This window comes from Neopelma chrysocephalum, unplaced genomic scaffold (genome assembly GCF_003984885.1).
Source record: "Neopelma chrysocephalum unplaced genomic scaffold, ASM398488v2 Primary Assembly neopelma1_71, whole genome shotgun sequence".
Taxonomy (NCBI): Eukaryota; Metazoa; Chordata; class Aves; order Passeriformes; family Pipridae; genus Neopelma; species Neopelma chrysocephalum.
Genome location: NW_020897731.1, coordinates 235,836 through 258,335, shown reverse-complemented (window position 1 = coordinate 258,335; position 22,500 = coordinate 235,836). Strand labels below are relative to the sequence as shown.

The 22,500-nt window shown below is 38.3% G+C and overlaps 1 protein-coding gene across 15 annotated transcripts in view; it reads right to left on the bottom strand.

Moving 5' to 3' along the window:
- The window catches only part of ADD1 (adducin 1), a 63,562-nt gene that overhangs the window by 23,787 nt on the left and 17,275 nt on the right, over positions 1 to 22,500 (bottom strand). For all 15 annotated transcript variants that reach the window (XM_027686661.1, XM_027686662.1, XM_027686667.1 and 12 more), the window contains exons 2-8: positions 7,875 to 8,087; positions 6,465 to 6,627; positions 5,201 to 5,352; positions 1,878 to 1,958; positions 1,308 to 1,457; positions 208 to 351; positions 1 to 64 (exon numbers count right to left, since the gene is read on the bottom strand). The exon at positions 1 to 64 is cut by the window's left edge and continues 35 nt beyond it. In XM_027686661.1, coding sequence (XP_027542462.1) covers positions 1 to 64; positions 208 to 351; positions 1,308 to 1,457; positions 1,878 to 1,958; positions 5,201 to 5,352; positions 6,465 to 6,627; positions 7,875 to 8,069 — 949 coding nt within the window. In that variant the 5' untranslated portion in view covers positions 8,070 to 8,087. The remainder of the gene's footprint in view (positions 65 to 207; positions 352 to 1,307; positions 1,458 to 1,877; positions 1,959 to 5,200; positions 5,353 to 6,464; positions 6,628 to 7,874; positions 8,088 to 22,500) is intronic.

The window sequence follows — 22,500 nt, the reverse complement described above, 5'->3', positions numbered from 1 at the left end:
AGTAGAAAGCCTCCTCAACAGTCTCTCCAACTGATACTAAGCCATGGTTTCTGAGAATAAGGACCTAGAGAGACATTGAAAGAAAGTTAACAGCAGTAAGGCAAGAATTTTCTTGGTTAAAGAGCATTTGCTCTTGATTGAAGAACATACCTCTCACACACACACTGCCCCCACCCCTTCTCTGTAATTCTAGATGTAAATACTGACCTTGCTTTTAGGCCCCAAATTTTTCTGAATAACCACCTTTTCTTCATCATCCACTAAAATACCATGGTAGTCATGATAAGCTACTTCCCCAAGAGAAAGTGCTTCAGGTGAAATTGGCAAGAGACCACATTTCATTGCAGAAACCTGAGAAATATTAAAACAACTGACTTAACTTATTGCAATAGAAAAAATGGAAAACCAGACTAATATAAGAATTATAATAAAAATATATATTTTTATATATTATATGAATCTATCTCTACAAGTACATACATAGTGGTCTTAGACTCTATCCCTAAAGCTTCTATTTATGATAACTTTTGGATTGGATATAAGTCACATTGATTTTGGGTCTGACTGCTTTTACATGACAGCAACACCAATATAAAAAGACAGGAAAACAAAATAACAACAAACCAAAACCCAAAATCAACTGCATTCTTCATTGCTTTCACTCCACTCCCTCCTGCCTCCCTGCCAAAAGAACTTAAGTGATGAACTCTGACACACGTAATTCTGCAGCACTGCAGATAAAGTTAAAGAATACTTTTAAAAAGACTACTTTATAATTCACAATTTTAGGAATTTGATCATTTATCCTTAAAATGGTTGTATTAATGTGACTAATCAATTAATTAAAAAAAAATTCCAACTGAACTTTGAAAGACAGTCACTCTCTCAAAACATTCCAAAGAGGCAGAATTGATTTGTAACTAATTGCTTCAATGAGAGATAATTGGAAAAGTTTCAAATATTTCAGAAAACCTTGATAAACTGTGCTTTACAAAACCAACAAAATATGCTCAAGTTTTTATGACTCACTGTCAAAAGATCTGGTCTTTTGTGGTAAAGGACACATATATGAAATACATATTTTCCAATCACAGAGCTCAGTTTACTGTCTAAGCACTCAGGTTAAACAAATAACCTGCAAGTGAGGAGGATCTGACTGATTCAAACACAACCACATATTTGAAGACAGACTTAAAGGTTTTCTGCTCTTCAGGAAGGAAGCAAATCTATGATTAAGGGGACCCAGCTATTTTCCAGCTGGGAGAAGTGGGGGGAACAGAACTGAAGACAAAGCAGGAGGTGCTTACCGCTGCTCCTGCTGGAGTATGGATATGGACGATGCATTTGACATCGGGTCGAGCTGCATAAATTGCAGAGTGCAAGGTAAAACCAGCTTGGTTTACTCCCAAGTTAGTGCTTCCACGATCAACTACATCTCCTTGAATATTGATTTTAACCTGGGAATGAAAAGAATTATTTGCAGGAATGAATCAATACTCACAAAAATCTGATTTAATTCAGCATCTACTGCTGAAGCTCTAAAACCATAAGTCGTCATTTATGTCTGAAATGCCTAATTTCAGACAAGCCTGACCCAACAACCAGCAGCTTTCAAGGGTATGAGATGATTCACAGTCCAAATGTCCTGGCTCCTTACAGGGCAGATCAATGGGAGGACACCTGGTGGTGAACATGGGCAAAGAAATCTCTGAGATACCTCAGCTGTACCAGAACCATGTTCAATAAAACTATTCTAAATATGTTACACAGGAGTAAAATATTCTCTAGGATAGCATTTCAACAGTGATATATAGACAGACATATATATTCATACATATATGAATATTTTACAGCTATGAAAATTACTAACTGCTTACCAGACTAGATGCAGTGACTTCACTATAGAGGAGTCCAAAAGGTACAATGAGGAAGTGCTCTTGCTCAGAATTTACTCTGGCCTAAGGATAAAACCAGAGTAAGAGTTAATAAGAATATTTTACTAAAGCATGCAAGAAGGCCCCAAACCACTCTCGCTTCCTGAGTATGGAATGGACAAGTATGTCTGTAACATATGCAATATGACTCATGTGTGCTACAACAGATAATCAACACAGAGCACAGTTAATTAACTTGTGTTGAACGAAACCAGATGGCAGGTACACGCCAGAGTCCTTCAGGTTAGTGGAATTTAGTAAACCCTTTTAGTCTGTGACAGGTGACAACTCACCTACTATGGATAAAAGAAACAATACTGGGAGAAATGGAGAAAAAAGTTACTTTTTTTAGTAGAATGGGTTTACACTCCAACTGTATTTCTCCTCTAGTACGACATAAGGTATGAAATCGAAGTGTGTGAGAAAACACCAGAATTTGGCCCACAGATCTAAAACGTCTTGATGCTGAGCAGGGTTTCATCATTGATGCTGGTTCCTGTGAGACACCTGTGAGTAGTACAGCAGTACTTGCAGATTTTCTACCAAGCATCCCAACCTTCACTTGTGTTTTTGTTCTCCTGTCTCATTCACACAATCAGGAGTTTATGATACAAAATAATTTTGGCTTCAAAACAATCACATCTTGGGACACATCCCTTAAAAGTCTCTAAACTGAAAAGTGCAGGACATCTGGGTAGTTTAGGTGTCTCTCAATGGAGAATTAAAAGGCTTCATATGTTTTACCAGATGTGTGAGACAACTCCCTACTTCACTGTGAGTCAACCCAGCTTTTGGGTTTGGGTGGTTTGTGTTATGGTTTTGGGTTTTTTGTTTGTTTGTTGTTTGGGTTTTTTAAATTAGAAGTTATTTATGAGCTTTGCATTTTCCTGAGATGCAGCTACTTTATGCTGCTACTACCTCATGTCTTCTACTACTTGCAACATTAAATTCATATATACTTTGATATAATTATATTGCAGGGGAAAACAATTCTAAAATAAGTAGTTGATCAGTCACTCAAAAGCTCCTAGTACAGATCTAGTTTCCTTTACAACCAGCTGGGAACATGCTACAGCATAAGAACCTTAAACTGAACCAGTGAAGTTAAACTGCACCTTTATGAATCACCAAAATAGTTCTTCATTACTGAAGTGTAAATGATCTAGAAAATCTCTTATTTATGCAAGACAAAGAACAGGAATTATTCCAAGTGCCCCAAGAGCTAATAAGAAAGTTCAAATGCACGATAAACAAGCAATGAGACTCACAAACCACCTTGTTTTAGGATTAGATCCAATAAACAGCTCACGGTCTCAAAGCAAACCAAGACCTGGTGAATGATGTGTACCTTCTGTAAACCTGTTATCTCAAATTCTGCCTGACCCTGGAGGCACCCAAGTTTACTCTACATTATTGTACTTGACATGAAAACCCTGGAGGTACTCAAATTTACTCCACATTATTATACTTGACATGAAAGCTCTTGATGCTCTGTAATTCTGCTTATGCATCAGGACTGCACCAGTCTGAACAATTCCACATACAGCAACTGTCAGTGACTGATAATGACCCAGAAAAGCAATATTCCACCCACCTCCCTGATATGCCCATATTGGCATACACTCTCACATCCTCACAATTCGTTTCTCCTCTAACACACAGGCTTATGACCCTCACAAAAGGCTGTTGTATCTTTTCTCTTAGTTCAGAAGTGCACTGGCAGCTTTTAACTTGAATGCAATCATCCAGTAATTAGAGCATCCACTGAAAATGAAAACCTGGAGTCAAACTCCAGCTCTGCATAAAGTGGTAGGCGTTCACCACATTCCAAAGGAGTGTCTTAGAACTGCTTAATGCATGGGTACACAAACAAGACTGTTTTGTAAATATAGTAACCTTGTTCCATATCAGCTTCTGAAGGTAAATTATATCTATCAGTCGCCTTTCAGAATGCTGTTCACTGGAGGAGTTTGTAAAAGCCAGGAGAACTATGACTTGGGACTGGCTGCTGACAAACCAAGAGCTTTCCAGGACCTCTGCCATTCAAAACCGTCTAAACCACTTTCAGAATCTCACATTCCAATCAAGTGCTTTGACTGTCTTCCACCTCAACTGGTATCACCTCTACTGGCCTCTTCCTTGCGCTCCTCCCCAAAGAAAGCAAACTCGAGGCATTCTCCCCGAGTCACATGCCCTGGCCTCAACCCCTTCCCCAGGCATGACACCCTTCACTACATTTGTCTTCTTATCTGAACACACAAACATTCCCAGGGCTGAACTTTACAGTAGAAAGCCATCTCTAAACCTGCTTGCCTGGTAATCTTTTCACTGCATTAATGTCCCTTCTACAAAATCTATTCTCCTGTCACGTATGAAAAATCTGTGGGTGGCACAGAGTTGTTTACAAGAACCATTATGTTGTATATGTTCCCTTACAAAAGGAACCAAATGATCTCACCAACACTGCCTTGATCCTGTGCCTACATGTATCATTTATCAGCTTCAACTGTTCACAAATAATACGCTTTGAAATCTCAAAAAGCAGCAATAATAAGATTATCGTGTTTCATTCTGACTGCAAGTAAAAGAACTGATAATACATAAAGGACAACCTCTACTACGTAGAAAAAACCAAACAATTCAGCTCTGTTAGGACAACAATTGACTGGGCTGCACACCACAGCTGTGACTTTACTCATGAGTCTCATGTTGATCATTCTACTGGCATATAAAACCTCCTTGATTTGACCTCCTTGTCATTATTCTTATGGATGCCAATGATTATTCAGTCACAAGGAAAACTGTTGGCACGCTGCATTAAGCTAAGTATCTCGCTCATGTTCAGAAATACTACGGCTTCTTTTTCAAAAAGGTTGGTGCCTTGAATTATAAAACTCCACTGAATGACTAAGATAGTTTAGTACTTTGCAAGAAAAGCAAGAAAACTAAGAAATCACCTTGCAGAATAGTACATACAATTATTTAAAGCATTTAAGATACCAAAAGTCTGAGTCTTTCAGGAATCTTAACTTCATCATAAGAAGTTTCATGTACACTCTCTTAAGACTCTATTCAGGCTGTGGTAGCTGACATCCAAGCTGTTCCAGCTCTCACTCTTGAGATGCAATGACAAGTCTCTTCACTATTATAATGCTTTCAATGCCACTTTGCTCCTCTTACACACAAAGAGAAAATGACAGGGGAGGGAAGCACTTCTCTTGTATGTGAAAACAACTGGTTCAGTTATCTGTTGATTCAATACTCACTGTTATATGATTGTAAATAAGCTGAGACCAGCCAAAGAGATCTGCTAATCTGTAGAAAGCTGCCAATTTACATCGTAACAACTTCTCCCCTTTTTCATAAGCGATAGAATCCGACCCTCTCAGATCATTCACTGGTGTTACCATGCCAAGACCTGGAAAGGACAAGGGGTAAAAAAGCACAAGAGGGGTTGCATTCAGCATCAGTTCAAACCTAACAACATGCCCCACTATTAGAGTAGTTGTTCTTACTAGTTTATATCAGCATATTAACCTAAGAAGTCAATAATAAATTTTCATTACAATCACGTAATAATTTATATTACACAAATATAATGACAGTCTTGGGGGGGGTTATTCAGCTTTGGCAGACGCAGCATTCATCTCCTTCCCTCTAATAATTAGTGCTAAGGTGATGGTGCATTCCTCAGCAAAATATTTTTTCCTCTCTCAAACTAATGATTGTTTGTAAAATACATCTTCACTGTTAACAGAAAAATGGGACCCCAAATATTCCACTTTGTGAGATACATGATTCAGTATTCCTAACAAGGAGAATTACACATCTAAAAAGATGCACACAGGTTCACTTAATTAGGAAAATTTAAGTACAAGCTAGAGAGAGGAAGATTATGGTAAATACAAATACTGTAGTTCTAGTCACAGTGCAATTAGAAATGTGGTTAAAAGTAACTGTGATAAAGCAGAACCAGGCCACGCTACAGTCTAAACTAAAGATTTATTTTGGAGCACAGGCAAGGATTTATGTTATCTGAACACAAAACCTGTGTGTACATGCATTCGCACATTCTGGGTTTTGTTTTCCTTCTTTGTTTTGCTTGCTGATGTTTCTTGTCTAAAGCTTCACTTCACAGGAGAAAGCTGCAAACAGTATTTCAATGGCAAAAATAATTAGTTTCTAAAGACCTTCACTGTTACCAGATTACTAATGAGCATTTTATTTTCCCACAGACAAACCATGTGGTAATTAGCAATATTTAAATCTTTAAATTTTTTACTAGCACTGACTTATCAGGCTTAATTTTCAATTAAGATACCACATTTCAAATAGCTTTTGATATAAATTATATACATGAATCACATTGCATACCACTGTGGCATTTAGAAACTAATCAATTCATTTCATGTTTGCAATGTTCCTGTGAGCAGAACAGGACAGCATTTGAACTTCACAGTACTTTTTATTTAAAAAAAAAAAAAAAAAAAGGAAAAGGAATTCAGCTCTGTTGGCTGGAGGTGCACTCACTCATGTTCAGCGCAGCCATCCCGCCTTGAGGTGCTGCAGGGTAGACATTTGGTACGTGTGTTGTCATGAAATCCGCAATCTGCTGTAACGCCAATAAACCTGTTGGGTTCTTCCCTTTCTTAAACTGTTCCTGGATCATGGATTCCAGTTCTTCACAGAAGGCCTAGCAACAAGACATTGCATGTTGTGATGCACGTTGAAATGAACTTCAACCTTTCATATACAGCTTTTTTTTAGCATGGAGATGGAACCATCCTACACCTCTTCTGAAAAAGACCTCAGGGCTGAGTTACTGGGTACAGACTGTAACTTGAAAACGTTGCTCTCTGGAAGTTCCAATTATATGAGTCAGTTGGGGTTTTTTCTTTAATGGAAATTCCAGCATTCTCTTTTCAAATAACACCAAAACTCATTCAACCTACTAATATGAATTTCTGGAAGGAGAAGAATGTACAATCGGCTTCAACACAAAACATGAAAGGAAAAGAAAAGGAAATTTGTCAGCATAGCTCACAGGGAACTGATTGCCAAGAAGGCATTCAGGAACACAGAAAGCAATGGCCATTGAAGTTTTAAAGCATGTTTGAACAAGGGGTTGTTTACATTTGTCCTGGTTGGTTTTTCTTGATTTTTTTTTTTTAGTTTATCTCTAAAGGCAAGAAAACAAGATTTTTTTACTACTGCTGACAGCTCCTGCTTTTGACAAGAACACTGGGACTTGTACAGAAGGAGAAGTACATACCATTAAATGATTTTAATTTTTAAGTGACTTATTATTATTTTCATCAATAAAATTAGTTGACTTAAAACAAAAAACCCTATAAATTTACCACTAGATCCGTATTCTGAATGAAGTTCTGTCATGAAATGTTTTGTATCTAAAGTCACCCACCAGTTATTACAAAATGAATAAATGTTATGAGAGAAATTTGGTGTACTTTCTCCCCAAGGGAACATCTTCAATATTAAATGTCAGTCTTTCATAGTTCATTATTGTGCACCTTTTCAGAAAGAGATATATAAAAATATTGCATATGTCTGAATTACATATGAAAAACCAAGTACAGGACAGACCTGCCTGTATAAGCTATTCTTAAAAAGTGATACATTTAAATATTTAAATGAATACATGAAAATAAGTGAAAAAAATGTCTTACAAAGACTAGAAAGAAAATATTAAAAAAATGTTGATGATTATACGGAGAATTCTGAAAGCAAGACTGAGGAGCTGCTTTATGAGTAGACAGCAAAAATTCAACCAGATAGCACAAGGAAAAAAATCAGGAAAAGCCAATCAGAGGAAAGAACAAATGGATCTAAGATACCACAAAATTCTCCAATTCCATTCTGATATTGAAAATAGAGACATTAAATTTATCACTTTAAAGATGGAGCATTTTCTTTTCTTACTGGGCTTTGAAGAATCATGGAGACTCTCTTCTTCTGTTCCATCATGTTAAAATCCTGGCGAAGATCAGGTGCCATATTTCTCTCTCTCAAATATTCTGGATTATTTTCATCAACTCGATCAAAATACCTCTCTTTGTGAGGGGCTGTTGTTGGAGGTGGTGAAGTCACCACCCCCACACCAGAATCACCATTCATAGCACAGTTTTAAGGTACCTATGAAGAGGGACAGAAAAAAGGAATAATTATTTCCTTGCTTCCTTGATTTTAGAACTACATGTGTTTCTTGTTTAAGAGTAACAGTTCAAAACCACCTAAAATTAGCATGGCTTCCCAAACACAAATTGCCTGTGCAATTGGACAGCAATATTCTAGAGCAGGAAAAAAGGCTTTAATATATAAGGTAGGACAAGGAGGCTAATACTTATGAGAAGTCAAATATGCTACATATGCAACACAAAACTAATGCAAAAGCTCCCATTTAAACTGTCTCCAGTTCTTTAAGTTGTCTAAACAGCCTAATTTTCAGAAGAAAAGAAGTCCTTCAAACATTCTCAGAAACAATGACAGACATTCAAGACACATGAGGTCTAAACTCACTAGTTTTGGGGCTTTTTTGCTTATTTGGGTTTTTTTTCTTAAAAAGTTAAAGCAGACATAAAAATAACACTGCAGAAATCAGAATTTGAGTAATTACAGAAATTAGGATGTTACACATGTTCATTAATACGGAAAGTCAACCCCAATGAAACATGCTCAGACTGGGAACACGTTTCTGGAGACAAACTCAGAAATACTGACTTTGCAACCCGGGGCATTGCTTTTTACATTTGTTTTAGGACCATTCAACACCATGCACATCACTACATTAGCATGTGGCTTTTGGAACCTGGAAAGCAGAGACACACACAGTCCCCACCCTCTGGCCAGGTTCATTTCAGTTTTACATGTTCCAGTCAGCAACTGCGTGTATCTACTGGAGAGGCTGAGAGCTCAGCTGGTATTGCTCATACACACCTCCTTCTTCCACTCACAAGAATCCCTTTGTGTAACATTATCCCACTTTTCTGGGCACAGTATTACAATCTTCATTCCAAAATCCTTCTTAGATTTTTTGAAGCCTTCCACTGACAAGAAACCAGTTCAATAAAGCCACCCTTGCAACACTTTGAGACTCAAACCTCCAATTCCTGGTCATCTGACATATCAAATTAAAAATAAGCTTTTGCAGTAAAGTTGGGTTTTCTTTGCATATTGTACATGACTAAACAAATGTCACTAACACAAACTGTATTTCACTGAGCTACAATAGGAATATTTAACTCTGAATGGCTTGCTAGTTCATCAAACTGCAATTATTTACATTATACACAAAATAAGCAAGCTTGAAACCACTTGCCATCATAACATTTAGCAACTTCATTAAGAAAATGAGCTGAGAAAAGCTAGTAGGTCTTTTCCTAGAGATGGGAGACTAAATAAAGAGAACAAAATAGAGGAATCTAGCTCCCTGCCCCAGGAAGGTGAAACTAAGACTAAATTCAATAACACTGATTTTGATTTGGGGTTCACACAGTAAGGAGAAGCCCAATTTAAACAGTCGATTTTGTTACACATGTGGAGTTTTGCAAGGATTAGCACCATTAAAATGTGTTGATATTATCAAGCCATTGCAATTCTTTTTGCTATGCAGTAGGAAAGACTGTATATATCTTAAATAAAAATTAATCTTCAACATGTTATAACTAGTAAATTTTGATACACGTGTCTATTCTTCTGCTATTTTTAGATTTTTCTTAGGGACTCGTCTTAAATAGTATTTGCTTGTGGATTTTAATTGGCTTAGTAATTTATTTCCATATTTATTAGCCAAAACCACTTCTGATGTAGATGCACACAAAAAAAAAAAGGCAAGTTTACCTACACTATTTTGAAACAAATCCATGGCAATGAAGAAAACTGTCTACTTCAGGACCGCAGATTTAGGAGATCTCATGCTCTTTAATTCTTATATTAGAAAATAAGTTTCAAAATTCAACTTGTTTCTTATTTCAGAATGAACAAACCACTGAATTGAGACAGTTGAACACAATGAACAAAATAAAAGTATTTTCCTTGACTCTGCAGAAGAGGATATTACTATGATAATCTATGTGAGCACTTAAGACACTCGAGTTAAATGCTCAGTGATTCCCACTGAGTTACTAAATAAACACACAAAGACACCTCTGCACAGTTTAAAGTACTTAATTTTAAAGTTTAGGCTTAAAACGTCATGGTTGATGACTTTTTTTTTCTCTAAAGTAGGCTTATATACACATCTTCATTTTTTAATTACTAGCTTTCCTTCACCCAGGAAGAAATACAGGGTATAGCAAGAAGAAAAAATGCTTTTATCCACAAGAAAAACCTTTTAAGGTATTAGACCTAGAAAGTTTTAAGCAAGTGAAGTTACAGCAAAGCAGACACCTCTTCTTTGGCAGCTTCAGCTGCCTAACACACCCCTTCTAATTTGTCTTCCTCCTCACAACCTCCAGCCTGCACCATCTGCCATTTCCTACCTCAAAAAAGCTTTTGAAGGCCCACTACCATTTTACAACCCCTCTTCTGAGCTCTATCAAACATACTAACACCTCTACGTCCAGCGATTTGTTGAAAAATGACAGTTTGCAGATCCAAACATGTCTTATTCTCTTACAGTTACAGCTTCACCAGCCTCTGCTTATCACAAAAAATCAGGGAGTTTAAGAACAAATACAAGAACAAGACCACAAATAAAGAAAAACTGAACCACTCAAGTAGTTCAGAATTTATCCTGCGTTCTGCTGAGCAGAGCCCCAAATGTGTCTTTACTTTAAAACCAAGTATTGGAAAACTATGAAGTTCAAGCTCAGCACCAGCAGAGAACAACAGCCCTCTCCTGCCTGCTGAGGCATTCGATTTTCAGACTACGTTTGTCATGTTGAATATGTCTGTGCACAGTCTTATTTAAATTAAACTGTACACACATCTGCAAACACAATCTTGCATTTAATTATTTACACTAATTCCATCTTACTTTCGGAGTACCAAGAGCTATTTCCAAATGACACATAATTACCTCACTGTTTCTTACTCACACTGGAAAGAAGCTGGTCCCTAAGAGGCAACATTAAAGTGGGATCACAGTATCTTGCTAAAGTTGCATTACTCCTCCATTGAGGTATAAGATGGCATTCAGGAAGGTCCTGGGAAGCTATTACTGCTTCACCACTACGATTTACATGTGCAATTATTGCCACTACAATGTTTAACATTAAGTGATCATTTTATATCTGAGGTTAAATATCAGTTTCATACCTCAGTTTTGCAGATACCCAAAATTAATGGCATCTCCATGCCAAAGTCTAGTCATTAACTGGTTTAACATAACTATATCAGTAATTGTTCATTTTAATGGCTGTCAGGTACACACGTTAAAGGTATTGACTTCTGAATTAGAAGCAGATGTGCTTGACAACATTTTGCACAAGCCACTGAAATTTATTTATGAGTTTCCTTGAAAAACCTTTTGGGAGTAAGGCATGATGAACTCTCCAGTAAGAGCTTCAGTAATATGGATACCGATAAATAAATAAAAGGAATCTGAACAGTGAAGCTGAACGCACACTGGGGAACAGCCAGTGGCTCAACAAACTGGAAGGTCACGCTGAAAATCACAACAGGCTGCCAAGGCAGTAAAAAAAAGAAAAAAAAAATTAAGACTGTCTTCACACCCACAACACTCCAGCACAGACAGTTTCTTTCTGAGGTAGTGCACTGCAGCCCCCACGCAAGATAAGCTGCAATGCCAAAGGACTTTCTGCCGTGATAAGGGTTTTTATGCGAGAGCCAGTTCTAATGCAATTGTGTCAGAAAAAGCCACACCCTCAACTGAAAAAGCTGTGGCTGGAAAACCTAAGTGCACAAAAAACCCTCCTGTCAGAAGCAGTTATTGTCAAATACAGACAGACAGAGGGAACAACATCTATTACTATGGGGGTCAAAGAAAAATAAACATCTGTGACAAAATCAAAACAGCACCTTACAGTAAGAGAAGCAGAGACATCCATTCAGCTAATAAGTATGTAATACTTATGTACGTGGTGGTCAATGGACCAGCACATCAGAGAGCCACCAGTCAACTCACAGTCACAGAACATGCTGAGTTGGAAGGGATCCACAAGGATCATCGAGTCCAACTCCCATCCCTCCAGGGGACCATCCCACGAGTCACACCATGTGCCCAAGAATACAATGTATTTCTCACACGGGGGATGTGGATGGGTGAGCAAGTGCTATAAATAGGTTGTTTGTGAAATACATTCAGGAAAACAGCTTTACAAAATGTATAGCTCATTTACAGATACTGAGCACTGTTTACAACAAAAGACTCTGAAATTGGTATTAATATTTCAGGTTACTTTCATAATTCAAAACGCCCTTCTTCCCCATACTCTTCTAACCCAACAGTTTAATTAAGAGGAATGTTACTGAGTGGTGTTACAGTTAAGTTAAAAAAAAAGAATAAAGTTTTAGAACAGAAATGCCATAAAAATTTTAACATTATCATTCAGAAAGAAAAAAATCTCAATTTTTTAAAACCAATTGCATTTCTCAGTACTCAGATGATGCACATGTAGCCAAAGAAATGTAAACGGGTAAAACAGTGAATAATATCCAACAAGAGTCTACAAAAACTTAAAGGCACATAAAAACCCCATCCTGAAATCTAAAAAATTATATATTTTTTTTAAAAAAATGGATTTGGGCTAGGATTTTATTGTAGTTAATAAACATGCTCAAAACTTTAATATTAAACTCATTTTGATACACGGATGTTGGGACAGATCTAAGTACTTCTGCCTCTATAGGTTCAATGTTTCTCACTGAACCATCATCACTGAATACTATGTGAACATTGGGAAGATGCAAAATGTCTCACAACATGTCCACCAGCAGGGATCAGCTAACTACATTTCCTGAAAAAAAAATGAAGTTTTGCAATCATTTAAAGGTTGGCTTTGTTTTGTAATAAGTTGTAATGGGTTATTTTTTGCTCCTCCACACCCTGAGGAAATTGTTTTTTACTAGGGCTGCAGTCAATGGAATTTGACCTAAAGGCTCCCTGCCACTGAAGGACTGAGCACAGCTCTCCACACCAACAGAGCTTTAAGTCTGCTGAGGCCAAGTCAGAATACAAATACACCCTGAGAAGCAGGAAGAAGGTTGTGACAAGGGAACCTAAGAGACTTCTGAAAAATTTAAAATACAGTGCTAATTCACAAGATAGCATGTGTAAAAAAGAAAAAAACTACACTACAGTTTTGGGGTTTTTTTTAAGTTCAGGAGAGTTATCTGATCAAAACCCTACAAAATCAAGCCATTTCAGAGAAGAAAAAAAAAAACTAAACAAAACCTGCTCTCTTCCTGATAGCTTAGAGTTTCTCTGTAGAAAATAACACGGGAGTAAAATACCTGTATGGGACCTTGTGCCAAACTTGTAAAGTAAGTGAGCAGCAAAATTCTCAATTGCTGATACAATCCCAGTCACCAGCAACAAAGATCGGGACACTCCATTCCAGAACAGGTCACTTTTGAGACCTATTCTGACAAAGATACAGTGATTTGCTTTGTATCTATTCTTTTTCTGACAGTTCTTTCAACAAGTTATCTCCTCTCACACCACAACTCTGCCACTAAGCCTAACAGAGGTGAAAACAGATTTGACAAGAAGTTACTGGGGAAAGCACGAGGAGGTAACAAACCAAAATAACTTGTTTTCTTTCCTGTTGTGCAAGCAACAGTCTTTGAGGAGTAGAAGTTACCTAAAAATCTCCTGCAAGTGACAAGTCAGGCAGAGTGATGGCAGGGGGAGGGAAGAGAGAGCTCTGTTTTGAATGCAAACAGAACAGGACAGGGAAAAAACTGAAAAAGAGTAATTTTATGGCCCAGGAAGGAGAGTCAGGGGACTGCAGAAAGATACAGAGCTGAAATTACTGCATGGGGAAGTCATGAGGTGACAGGGAGGAAGAGGAAGGGAAAGGGTTGGGCAGCATTGGGGTGGGGCAGCAAGAAACCCAAGAGGTAAATGAGCCGCTGCGAACAGACCGAGTTAGTGTGAAAATTGAGTTGGTGGGGAGATGGCAAGGAAGCAGAACATCCCTCTACAGAAAATAAGGTTTCATTATCACTTGGTGTCTGCAAAAATATTTATAAGTTTACACTGTTAGCACTTCACTCGATGTTCTGATCCTTTCTGTATTTTTTCCAATTTTCCTTTACTTTAGAATAACATTTGCCAAACATTCTCCTTAAAAAATTAAGATAACTTGGCAATAGGGAAATTATTTATGACTTGCACTACAATTGCCATCATCTCCAGTGAGAGCATTTTGGCACCAATGACACTGGATTTGTTCTTGCCATTTCAAATGTTTCCTACTGAACTTTTAAAAGGAAAAGCTGGCATTATCTTAGGAAGTCTAAGAATAAAGAAAGTAAATCATGACTGTACTACTTACTAGACAGTGTACTTAATATCATGAACAATTATATTATTTTTGAGCAAATGTTCCCAGCTTCCCATCTTCAGAATTTCCTCTGCTCTTTGTTTTCAAACAGGAAAAGACTATTTCACGAACAAGAACAGTTATTTATCTTGTACTGAATGTAAGCATCATCATTTCGCTTATTAAGAGAGATGCTGCAAAATACTGGACTCTGAAATTTAGCAAAAACCAACAATAAGTTTATCTGAACAAAAGTACTGCATTTTATATTTGTAATATCAAGCCTTAGTGTCTACAACAACAGTTCAAAAAATAAACTGTGTTAGAAAACAAGGAAAAAAATAGACCAAGTCTATTTGAAATTCACAGACTCTGTAAGCAATTTTTTCCTATTTTCACCTTCTCTAAAACACTGAAATAAGAGACCCAGCACAGTGGGCTGTGAGTGATCTCAAGGCTACATAAAAAAGTTAGGCTTTCTAGGCTGCTGTGTTAAGAGAACATTTAAGGAGCCACCACGTAACTACATCAGGTTGTAAACCAATGTAATTGCTGTCCAGCTTTACCAAAGCCAAACACAGTAGGTGATTGTTAAAGACAGGGTAGATTCATGGCAGGCAAATCATGCCAGACCAACCTGATCACCTGCAACAAAATGACATTTTCCATCAATGAGGGGAGCGCAGCAGATACTGTTTAACAAATCTCCAGCAAAGTATTTGACATTGTTTCCCACAGCCTTCTCCTGGACAAACCAGCAACATAGTGACTGGATGGGTGGTCTGCAAAACGGGCAGGAAACCGGCCCACAGGGTGCACTCAGAGGGCACTGATCAATCGTTTTAGCTCAGGCTGCCAGCCTGTCACAAGTGGGGCACCCCCAGAAAATGACAGTGGGACCCACACAGTTTGACATCACCACAAATAATCTGGATAATGGGACCACCACCAGGTTTGCTGATGACACCACGCTGGGTGGAGAGGTGGACGTGCCAGCAGGGAAAGCCAGCTCTCAGACCAGGACAGGCTGGAAGAGTGAGCTGGCAAGAACAGTGTGGAGTTTAACAGAGACAAGTGCAAGGTCCTGCAGCAGTGACAGCGCCAAAGAGCCCGAGACAGGCTGGGATCCCCTGCTGAAGGGACCCTGGGGGTCCCAGTGGACAACAGGAGTCAGCAGTGAAGCTGCTGCAGCAGTGAAGGCAAATTGGATGCTGGGATGCACCACAGGGGCACCACTAGCAGAGATGGGAGATGTGACCATCCCAATCTACCAAGCCCTTGTCAGGCCACACCTGGAGTACTGTGCCCAGTTCTGGCCTCCACAGCTCAAGAAAACACAGACTGACTGGAAAGGGTCAGAATGAGATCCATGAAGATGATCAAAAACTGTTGAACCTGCCCTATGAGGAAAGGCTAAAGGAGTTAAGTCCTTTCTCCCTGGAGAAGAGAATGCTTGGGGGGGGGCTCATCACACTTTTCCAGTATTTAAAGGGTGGCTACAAGGAGGATGGAGGCTCTCTCCTCACAAGGAGCCACATGGAGAGAACAAGGGGCAACAGGCATAAATTGCACCAGGAGAAGTTTCATCTTGATATAGGAAAGAACTCTTTTACACTGAGAACAATCAATCACTGGAAGAACCTCCCCAGGAAAATGGTGGAATTTCCATCAGCGGGAGGTTTTCAAGACACAACCGGGCGGGGTGTTAGATAATCCCAGGTAGGTTCCCTTTCCCACAACAGGCTGGCTCAGTTGATATTTCAAGAACCTTTTTAACCTGAGCTGTTCTATGTTGTATGATTCTAACATAGCATAAGCCCACCTAAAATTTATGCCAGAATTTAGGTGGGCAGCTTCAGCTGGGATATTGTTAAATATATCTGTCTAAATTCTGCAGAAGTTTCAATATGTATGGCTCAGAATACATAATTCAGTCCTTGCAAAGAGAAGAGGAGAGAGGCCAGCATTAAAACTACATTAGAAGCTAAGATAGAGAGAGGTTACTTCCCTCCTTGTAATAAAGGATTTAAAGGGCCAAGAGTTTCAAACTTTTAGAAACAGTAATCATTCACCTCTCCTCCCTGACCTGGAAAAGCATTGTATCCCAGAGACTGGACTCTGCAGGAAGCTGAGAATGACGCACAAGGAGGAACAGGCCAGCACACTGTGCTATCCCTCCCGTCACTGCAAGGTACAGCTGCAGCCCATGCTCACCACTGGTATCATTATCATGTTCAACCCCCTCTAACATGAGTTATTAATTTATATTGGAAAGATCAAACTTCCAACAAACAGCTCACTCCAAGATAATTAAAAATGGTAAGGAATCCCAATCTAAAAAATGGGACTAGGAATAGTATTAAAATTAAGATTTAATAAAAACAGATTAAAAAACCCTCTTTAAACTGTTAACTGATGTCTCCTATTGACCAGGTCCCTTGTTTCTTCCCAGTCCTAGACTTTTAAATTCCCTTTTCCTCTTCAGATCCTTTCCTTCTCCAATTTTCCTGCTAAGCAGTTTACACAACAAACAACAAAACAGCCATTTCTAGCCTCCAAGAATTTGAGGCTTCAACACCGAAATTACTTTGCTTTCACTTCTTTGACTTAGTAACTTTATGTACTTTTTCCATACACTTCTCATACAGCACTTCTGGAGGCGTTCAGTACATAAATTCATGAAAGCTTAGGGAAAGTGATAACAGACATTGTAACATAAAATGTTGCACTGTTCATATAACAGAAAGAAACTCTCTGCATAAGTATCTTAAGCCACAGACACTTTAAGCTTTTCTGCTGAAACCCTAAAAGCTTCACAAATATATCAGAAAATTTGCATGCAAATGACAAAAGAGGATTTTCACCAATGCCTTTTGCATTTCTCCAGGTACAGTGTGCAAGTATGAATTCTGCAAGCTATCATATATTTTTCCACTGTTTCCACCAGAGGAGCACCGATGGTCACAGGTGGTAATGGCAGTGGAGACACTTTTCCTTTCCATAGACAGTTCAGTGTCTGTGAGCCCTAGAAATAATTGTTTACAGTTCAGTCAAAACCTTGGCCTTCAGTGTTAAGGTTCAGAGCAGTATCATGGTTTTCAGATAAATTTACTTTATGAAGTCACTCCAACACTGAGATTAAAATCTGTGTGTTGAATCTCAACTTAAAGAAATGAGTTCTCATAATTACACTGCCACATCCCACTGAAGCTGATTTGTCTGCAATTTTATTTCAGAAATCTGACTCCCAATTCAAATAAGCTTCTCACTTAATCCTCTGTTTTTTACTTAATAATAGTGTAATATCACAAAACTCATTTTAACACAGCTAATGCAAAGGAGTACAAATGAAGACAAAAATTAAGCCAGAATTATTCAGTGCTGAAATGGCAAAATTAAAAGTGAATTTAGAAGCTGTCATAGATCACTACATAGGAATCACAAAGGTTATGCTGTGGCCAGGTGGTCTACTGTAATAGTAAAATAAACTAAAAAAAAAAACAACAAACCAAACAACACACAAATAGAAAAATTACCTTCTTTAACTTTGAAAAAAAACTACTAGAATATTATTTCTGGTTTTCATGAGCATACTTCAGTAACAGACATGAAATATCAGAGTTCAAGGAAGGGCTTCAAAAATGATCTAGAGAATAGAAGACTAATTTGTAGGGATCAGCAACTTGATACATTCAGTGAACCAGAAAAATTAACTGGTCATAGAGGTGACAGGGTCTTTCAGTCCTGCTAACCAAAGTATGGAAACACTTAAAACTTGGGAGTGAATAACAGACACATTTGCCCTTGAACAGAGCTGGAAGTTTCCTAACCGTGTACGTACAATACCGAGTCCACAACTTGGCTCTGAAAATCTTCATAAAACACAAGTTCTAACCCATCTTTCAGAGTACTTTCAGTACTACCTGTCTGCACTGAGATCAGAGGCTTGTCTGCCCCTCAAATCTATGAGCCTGCCCTTCCTTCTCAGGCTTTGTGAAAAATAACTTCCACATGTACAATATGCTCATGGGTTTTTTTGCAGCTTCCAGAGCACTTCTAGTCTTCCAGCACCTTTTTATTTTTTTTTTAAAAGCACTTTTCTCTGCTGGTACGTTGGTGACAGCTGGAGACTGAATGACAGACGAACAGACAGAACCAAAAATCCTCCTTGATCCTTCTCCTACGCTCAGGTCAAACTGATCAGATCTGCAATCAGGACAAATTTTCTGCCAGAACAGGTAGGATCCCTTACTATTTTTTAATGATCTTTGGCAGCGCAAAGTGCAAACTCCTGAATGATTCAGGCATACCTTACCTGAGAAATTTCAGTCACACCAACTGTTGAAGTTCCCAAATCCCTCAGCCTGTCTCCCTGGCTTCTTTGCTGCATTCAGCAGTTTACTCCACAGAAAATAGCTTGCTCAGGTTAATGTTTTTTTCAAGTTAAGTTTAACAGCCTGTGGAATAAAAAGGGTTGCACTATAGAAGCAGTCACTCTATGCCTTATTGACAATTTGTTGAACAGAAAACATTGGTGCCAAGTGTTTTTCCTGCCTGCTTTACTGTGACATTAAATTTCACCCCGATGTCACAGAGACTCAGCTACTCGGGCTACATGGAACTGCACGAGAATGAGTCAAGTCACTAATTTCCACTTTCATCCTCTAATTCTGTAGAAAGCATCTGAGGCCAACGTAAAATTCAAATATTTTCCCTCTATTAATATTCATGACTGGTGGCAGCAGCACCAAAAAATGCATGGACATTTATTTTTGCCATCAGGGTCATGAGTCCATACAAATAAAGAGGTTTAACCCAAATACTGCTTATTTTTAGGTTTCTGTGAACCCACATGCACTTCCCAAGCCTCACACCAAACACATTAATAAGCCAGTGCCCTGAGATTTTTGAACACAGGTCAAATCAGATCACCAGCTTTCCAAGGGCAGGGCCCCAGCTTTATCCAACAAGTATTTAGAAAGCTTGAGACATACTGATCAGCATGTCTGACCCAAAAATGAACACTGGCCTTAAACTGAAGTTATAAAAGCTGCTAGACTTTTAATTCCAAGACCAAATTTGTGAAAAACACAAATGCACACATCAGTTTCTGAAACAAAGAGCCACCACTGCACCGAAGCAAAATTAGATGTTTACTTTGCCAGTGTAATTAATCAGGTAAGAAAATGTCCATAATTTCCATTTATATGCAATTGAAATCAGATTTTCCTAGGAAACAACACACTTAAAGCCATAAAAGTGCCCAAATTGCTTAAGAGTACTCCACACAGTCCCCAGAAGGAAAGCCACCTGCACTTACCAGAGAAGAGCCTACCGCTGCTTCACAGAACAGCAACTTCAGGGAGACGTGCAGTGGCTGCACCAGTGGCTTCAGACACTAATGAGAACTAGGTCAGGACCTGTGACCGAGGACAAGGTTTTACCACGTCCACTGTAAACCTGGAGGTGCTTCTGACACAGCAGTTCAACAGGAAGAGCACCCAGCACAGGCTCTTCCCCACAGCAGTGGGGAGGCTGCAGCCCCGCAGAACTGTGGAGTTCACAAGCAGCTTTACCAGAAGGCAGAAAACTCCAGAGCTCCTCTGAAGGCAGGACACAGTGTGGGCTATAAGTTGTCTAAAGTGAAGTCACACACATCCTGCTGTAGATGCAAAGACAGGAGGAAAGAAAGCCTTTCTTCTTCCCTCAAGACTTTCTATTGACCTCAAGGCCAGCAAAACAGGCAAAATGAACAAGGCCCCTCCACTGTGCAACTGGACCACAGTAACATTGTTTCACTTTACCCATAAGGTTTTGTAAGTAATATTTTCTGATGGTACTACCTATCCATTATTCCCTTTCTTTTAAATAAAGGACACTGGACATTTTAAAATGATACGTGAACATCTAATTTTATTAAAATGTTTGCTAGGTTTTTCAGAAAGACCATACTATATCAGTGTCTGGGAAAAAACAGATGCCACACATACACCAAATTCTATCACAGATACAAAAACCTGAAAAACTTATGTTTAAAATGTAAAATAACTTTAATGCTAATCACTGTTGAAGCCCTCAAAAAGTGCTGTGACTAACAAAAGCTCCTACAAATGACAGAAGAAATTAAAACCCATTTTTCAACAGGAACATACATACTTCCCTGATACTTTAAAAATGCAAGAAGTTTCAGTAACTTTAAGTATTCACATCTAAAATATCAGTATCGTGACGCATAAAGGATCAACTCAATGCAGCAGTGCACAGGCAAAGTGGCCCCATTTTGGCCAGGATCCAGTTATTTCCATGTAGACTGAACAGCGAGGGAGGAGATTCCTGAAGCGAGTTGGCAATGAACAGAACAATGCAATTTAACCCTTTGAACTACTCTGCAACAATAACTTCTTCCAGAACAGCTGGACGACACTTTATTTATTTATTTATTTACAGGGGAGACAAAAGTAGACTCTTTTCCTCAGTAACACATAAACAGTAAAAACATTGCCTCTGACTTGTTAAAGCTACAATTTCACTTTATGCAAGCATGAGAGATATTTCATAGGTTTGGTTGGGTTTTTAAAAGTTAATTCAGGTTACATGCTGGAAAAAGTCCCTTAACCTGGTATGAAGAATCTGTTGACTTATTTAGTTACTACCCTCTGGAACAGAAGACATCCTAGGATAAATTCTTAAATGGATCAGATACAAAAACACCAAACCAGGTCATTCTAGTTTTAAATACAATTGCATTGACAATGTTAGGGCAAATTTAAAAGCACTGTATTCCCAGGGTTCAAGTCAGGCACAGACCTTACAACAGACTGTGAAGGACAACTCCACACTTGACACTGAGTACACGAACCCCACAGAGCAGTAACAGTGAAGGTGCCGTGCCCAGAATGCCCAAGCTGCCTATGGACACACAGGAACATGGACACCAAGGCTCAGCTTGTTTATCTCACCTCTAGTATGGAAAGGACCATACCTCAAGGAAAAAAATTCCATTTACTATTACTGCTCCTTATGAAGCTGAAACTGGAATGTTTAAAGAGGGGAGTAGGAAATGATTCTGTAGGGGTTTTACCCACAAGACATCTAAATGTGGAGTACAGACTTGTTGCAGTTAAATAAATAAACAGGAAGGTTTTGGATTTTTGGGGTTTTTTTGTTTTTTTGGTTTTTTTTAATCAAGAAAATCTACTAACAAACTGAAATCCTAAAAACCAAGCACATGAATTGTCAGATTCTGCTTTTCAGTTTATTCCGATTGTGGGATTTACGAAGGAGTCTGGAGAAAGGACTGCAAAACTGATATACTCTAGTTCAACTTCTTCATTCACCAGAATTTATTAAGCCTTAATAACAGCCCTTACACATCCTAATTTGGAGACAAGGCATTCTTATTCAAGCAAAGGTGAATTAAAAGTGCATAAGCACGTCAGTTTTGCTTTCCAGGGTGAAATAAGGTATTAGTATGTTCCTTACATATTACAATAAGCAACACTGTCACTAATGTTATATCGTATAAATGATATCTAATTTTGTTATGCTAAGGTATCCCTTTCATTAACTCTTCTTCTGCTGTTCTCTGCTCCTGCTCTGAGGAACAGTCTGGGAAAAAAACAAAAGTAACTTGCCTATCCATCAACAGTAATAATTAGTTTTCAGAGAATTTGACTTACACCCCCTCTTTTTTTTTTAAAAGATTTTATACTCCATGATACAATTTTTACTTGAATCGGAGGTAGACTAAACTGTCTGTTTTATACAATATCCCATTTTGTTAATGGATTTGTTAGACAAGGATATCATAAATCTTAGGTATGTTCTGGCAGCATTTGTTGCTATGCAAATTTATGTAATAACTGCCCATAATCAAATTTGAGAATTACATGAATTTCTTTATGCTTTTCAGGAAATGTTAAATATCAAAGAATTAGTGTAGCTTCTCCAAAAGATTATGAAAGTGCAAAAAAGAAGGATGAAGAGACTAAGTAACAGAGTGAGCCACTACTTGGCAACAGAGCCACAAGGTGAAGTTTCTTGATGAATTCATGACTGATACACCTATAACTTTGGAGATTCTACAGCACATGCCTCCC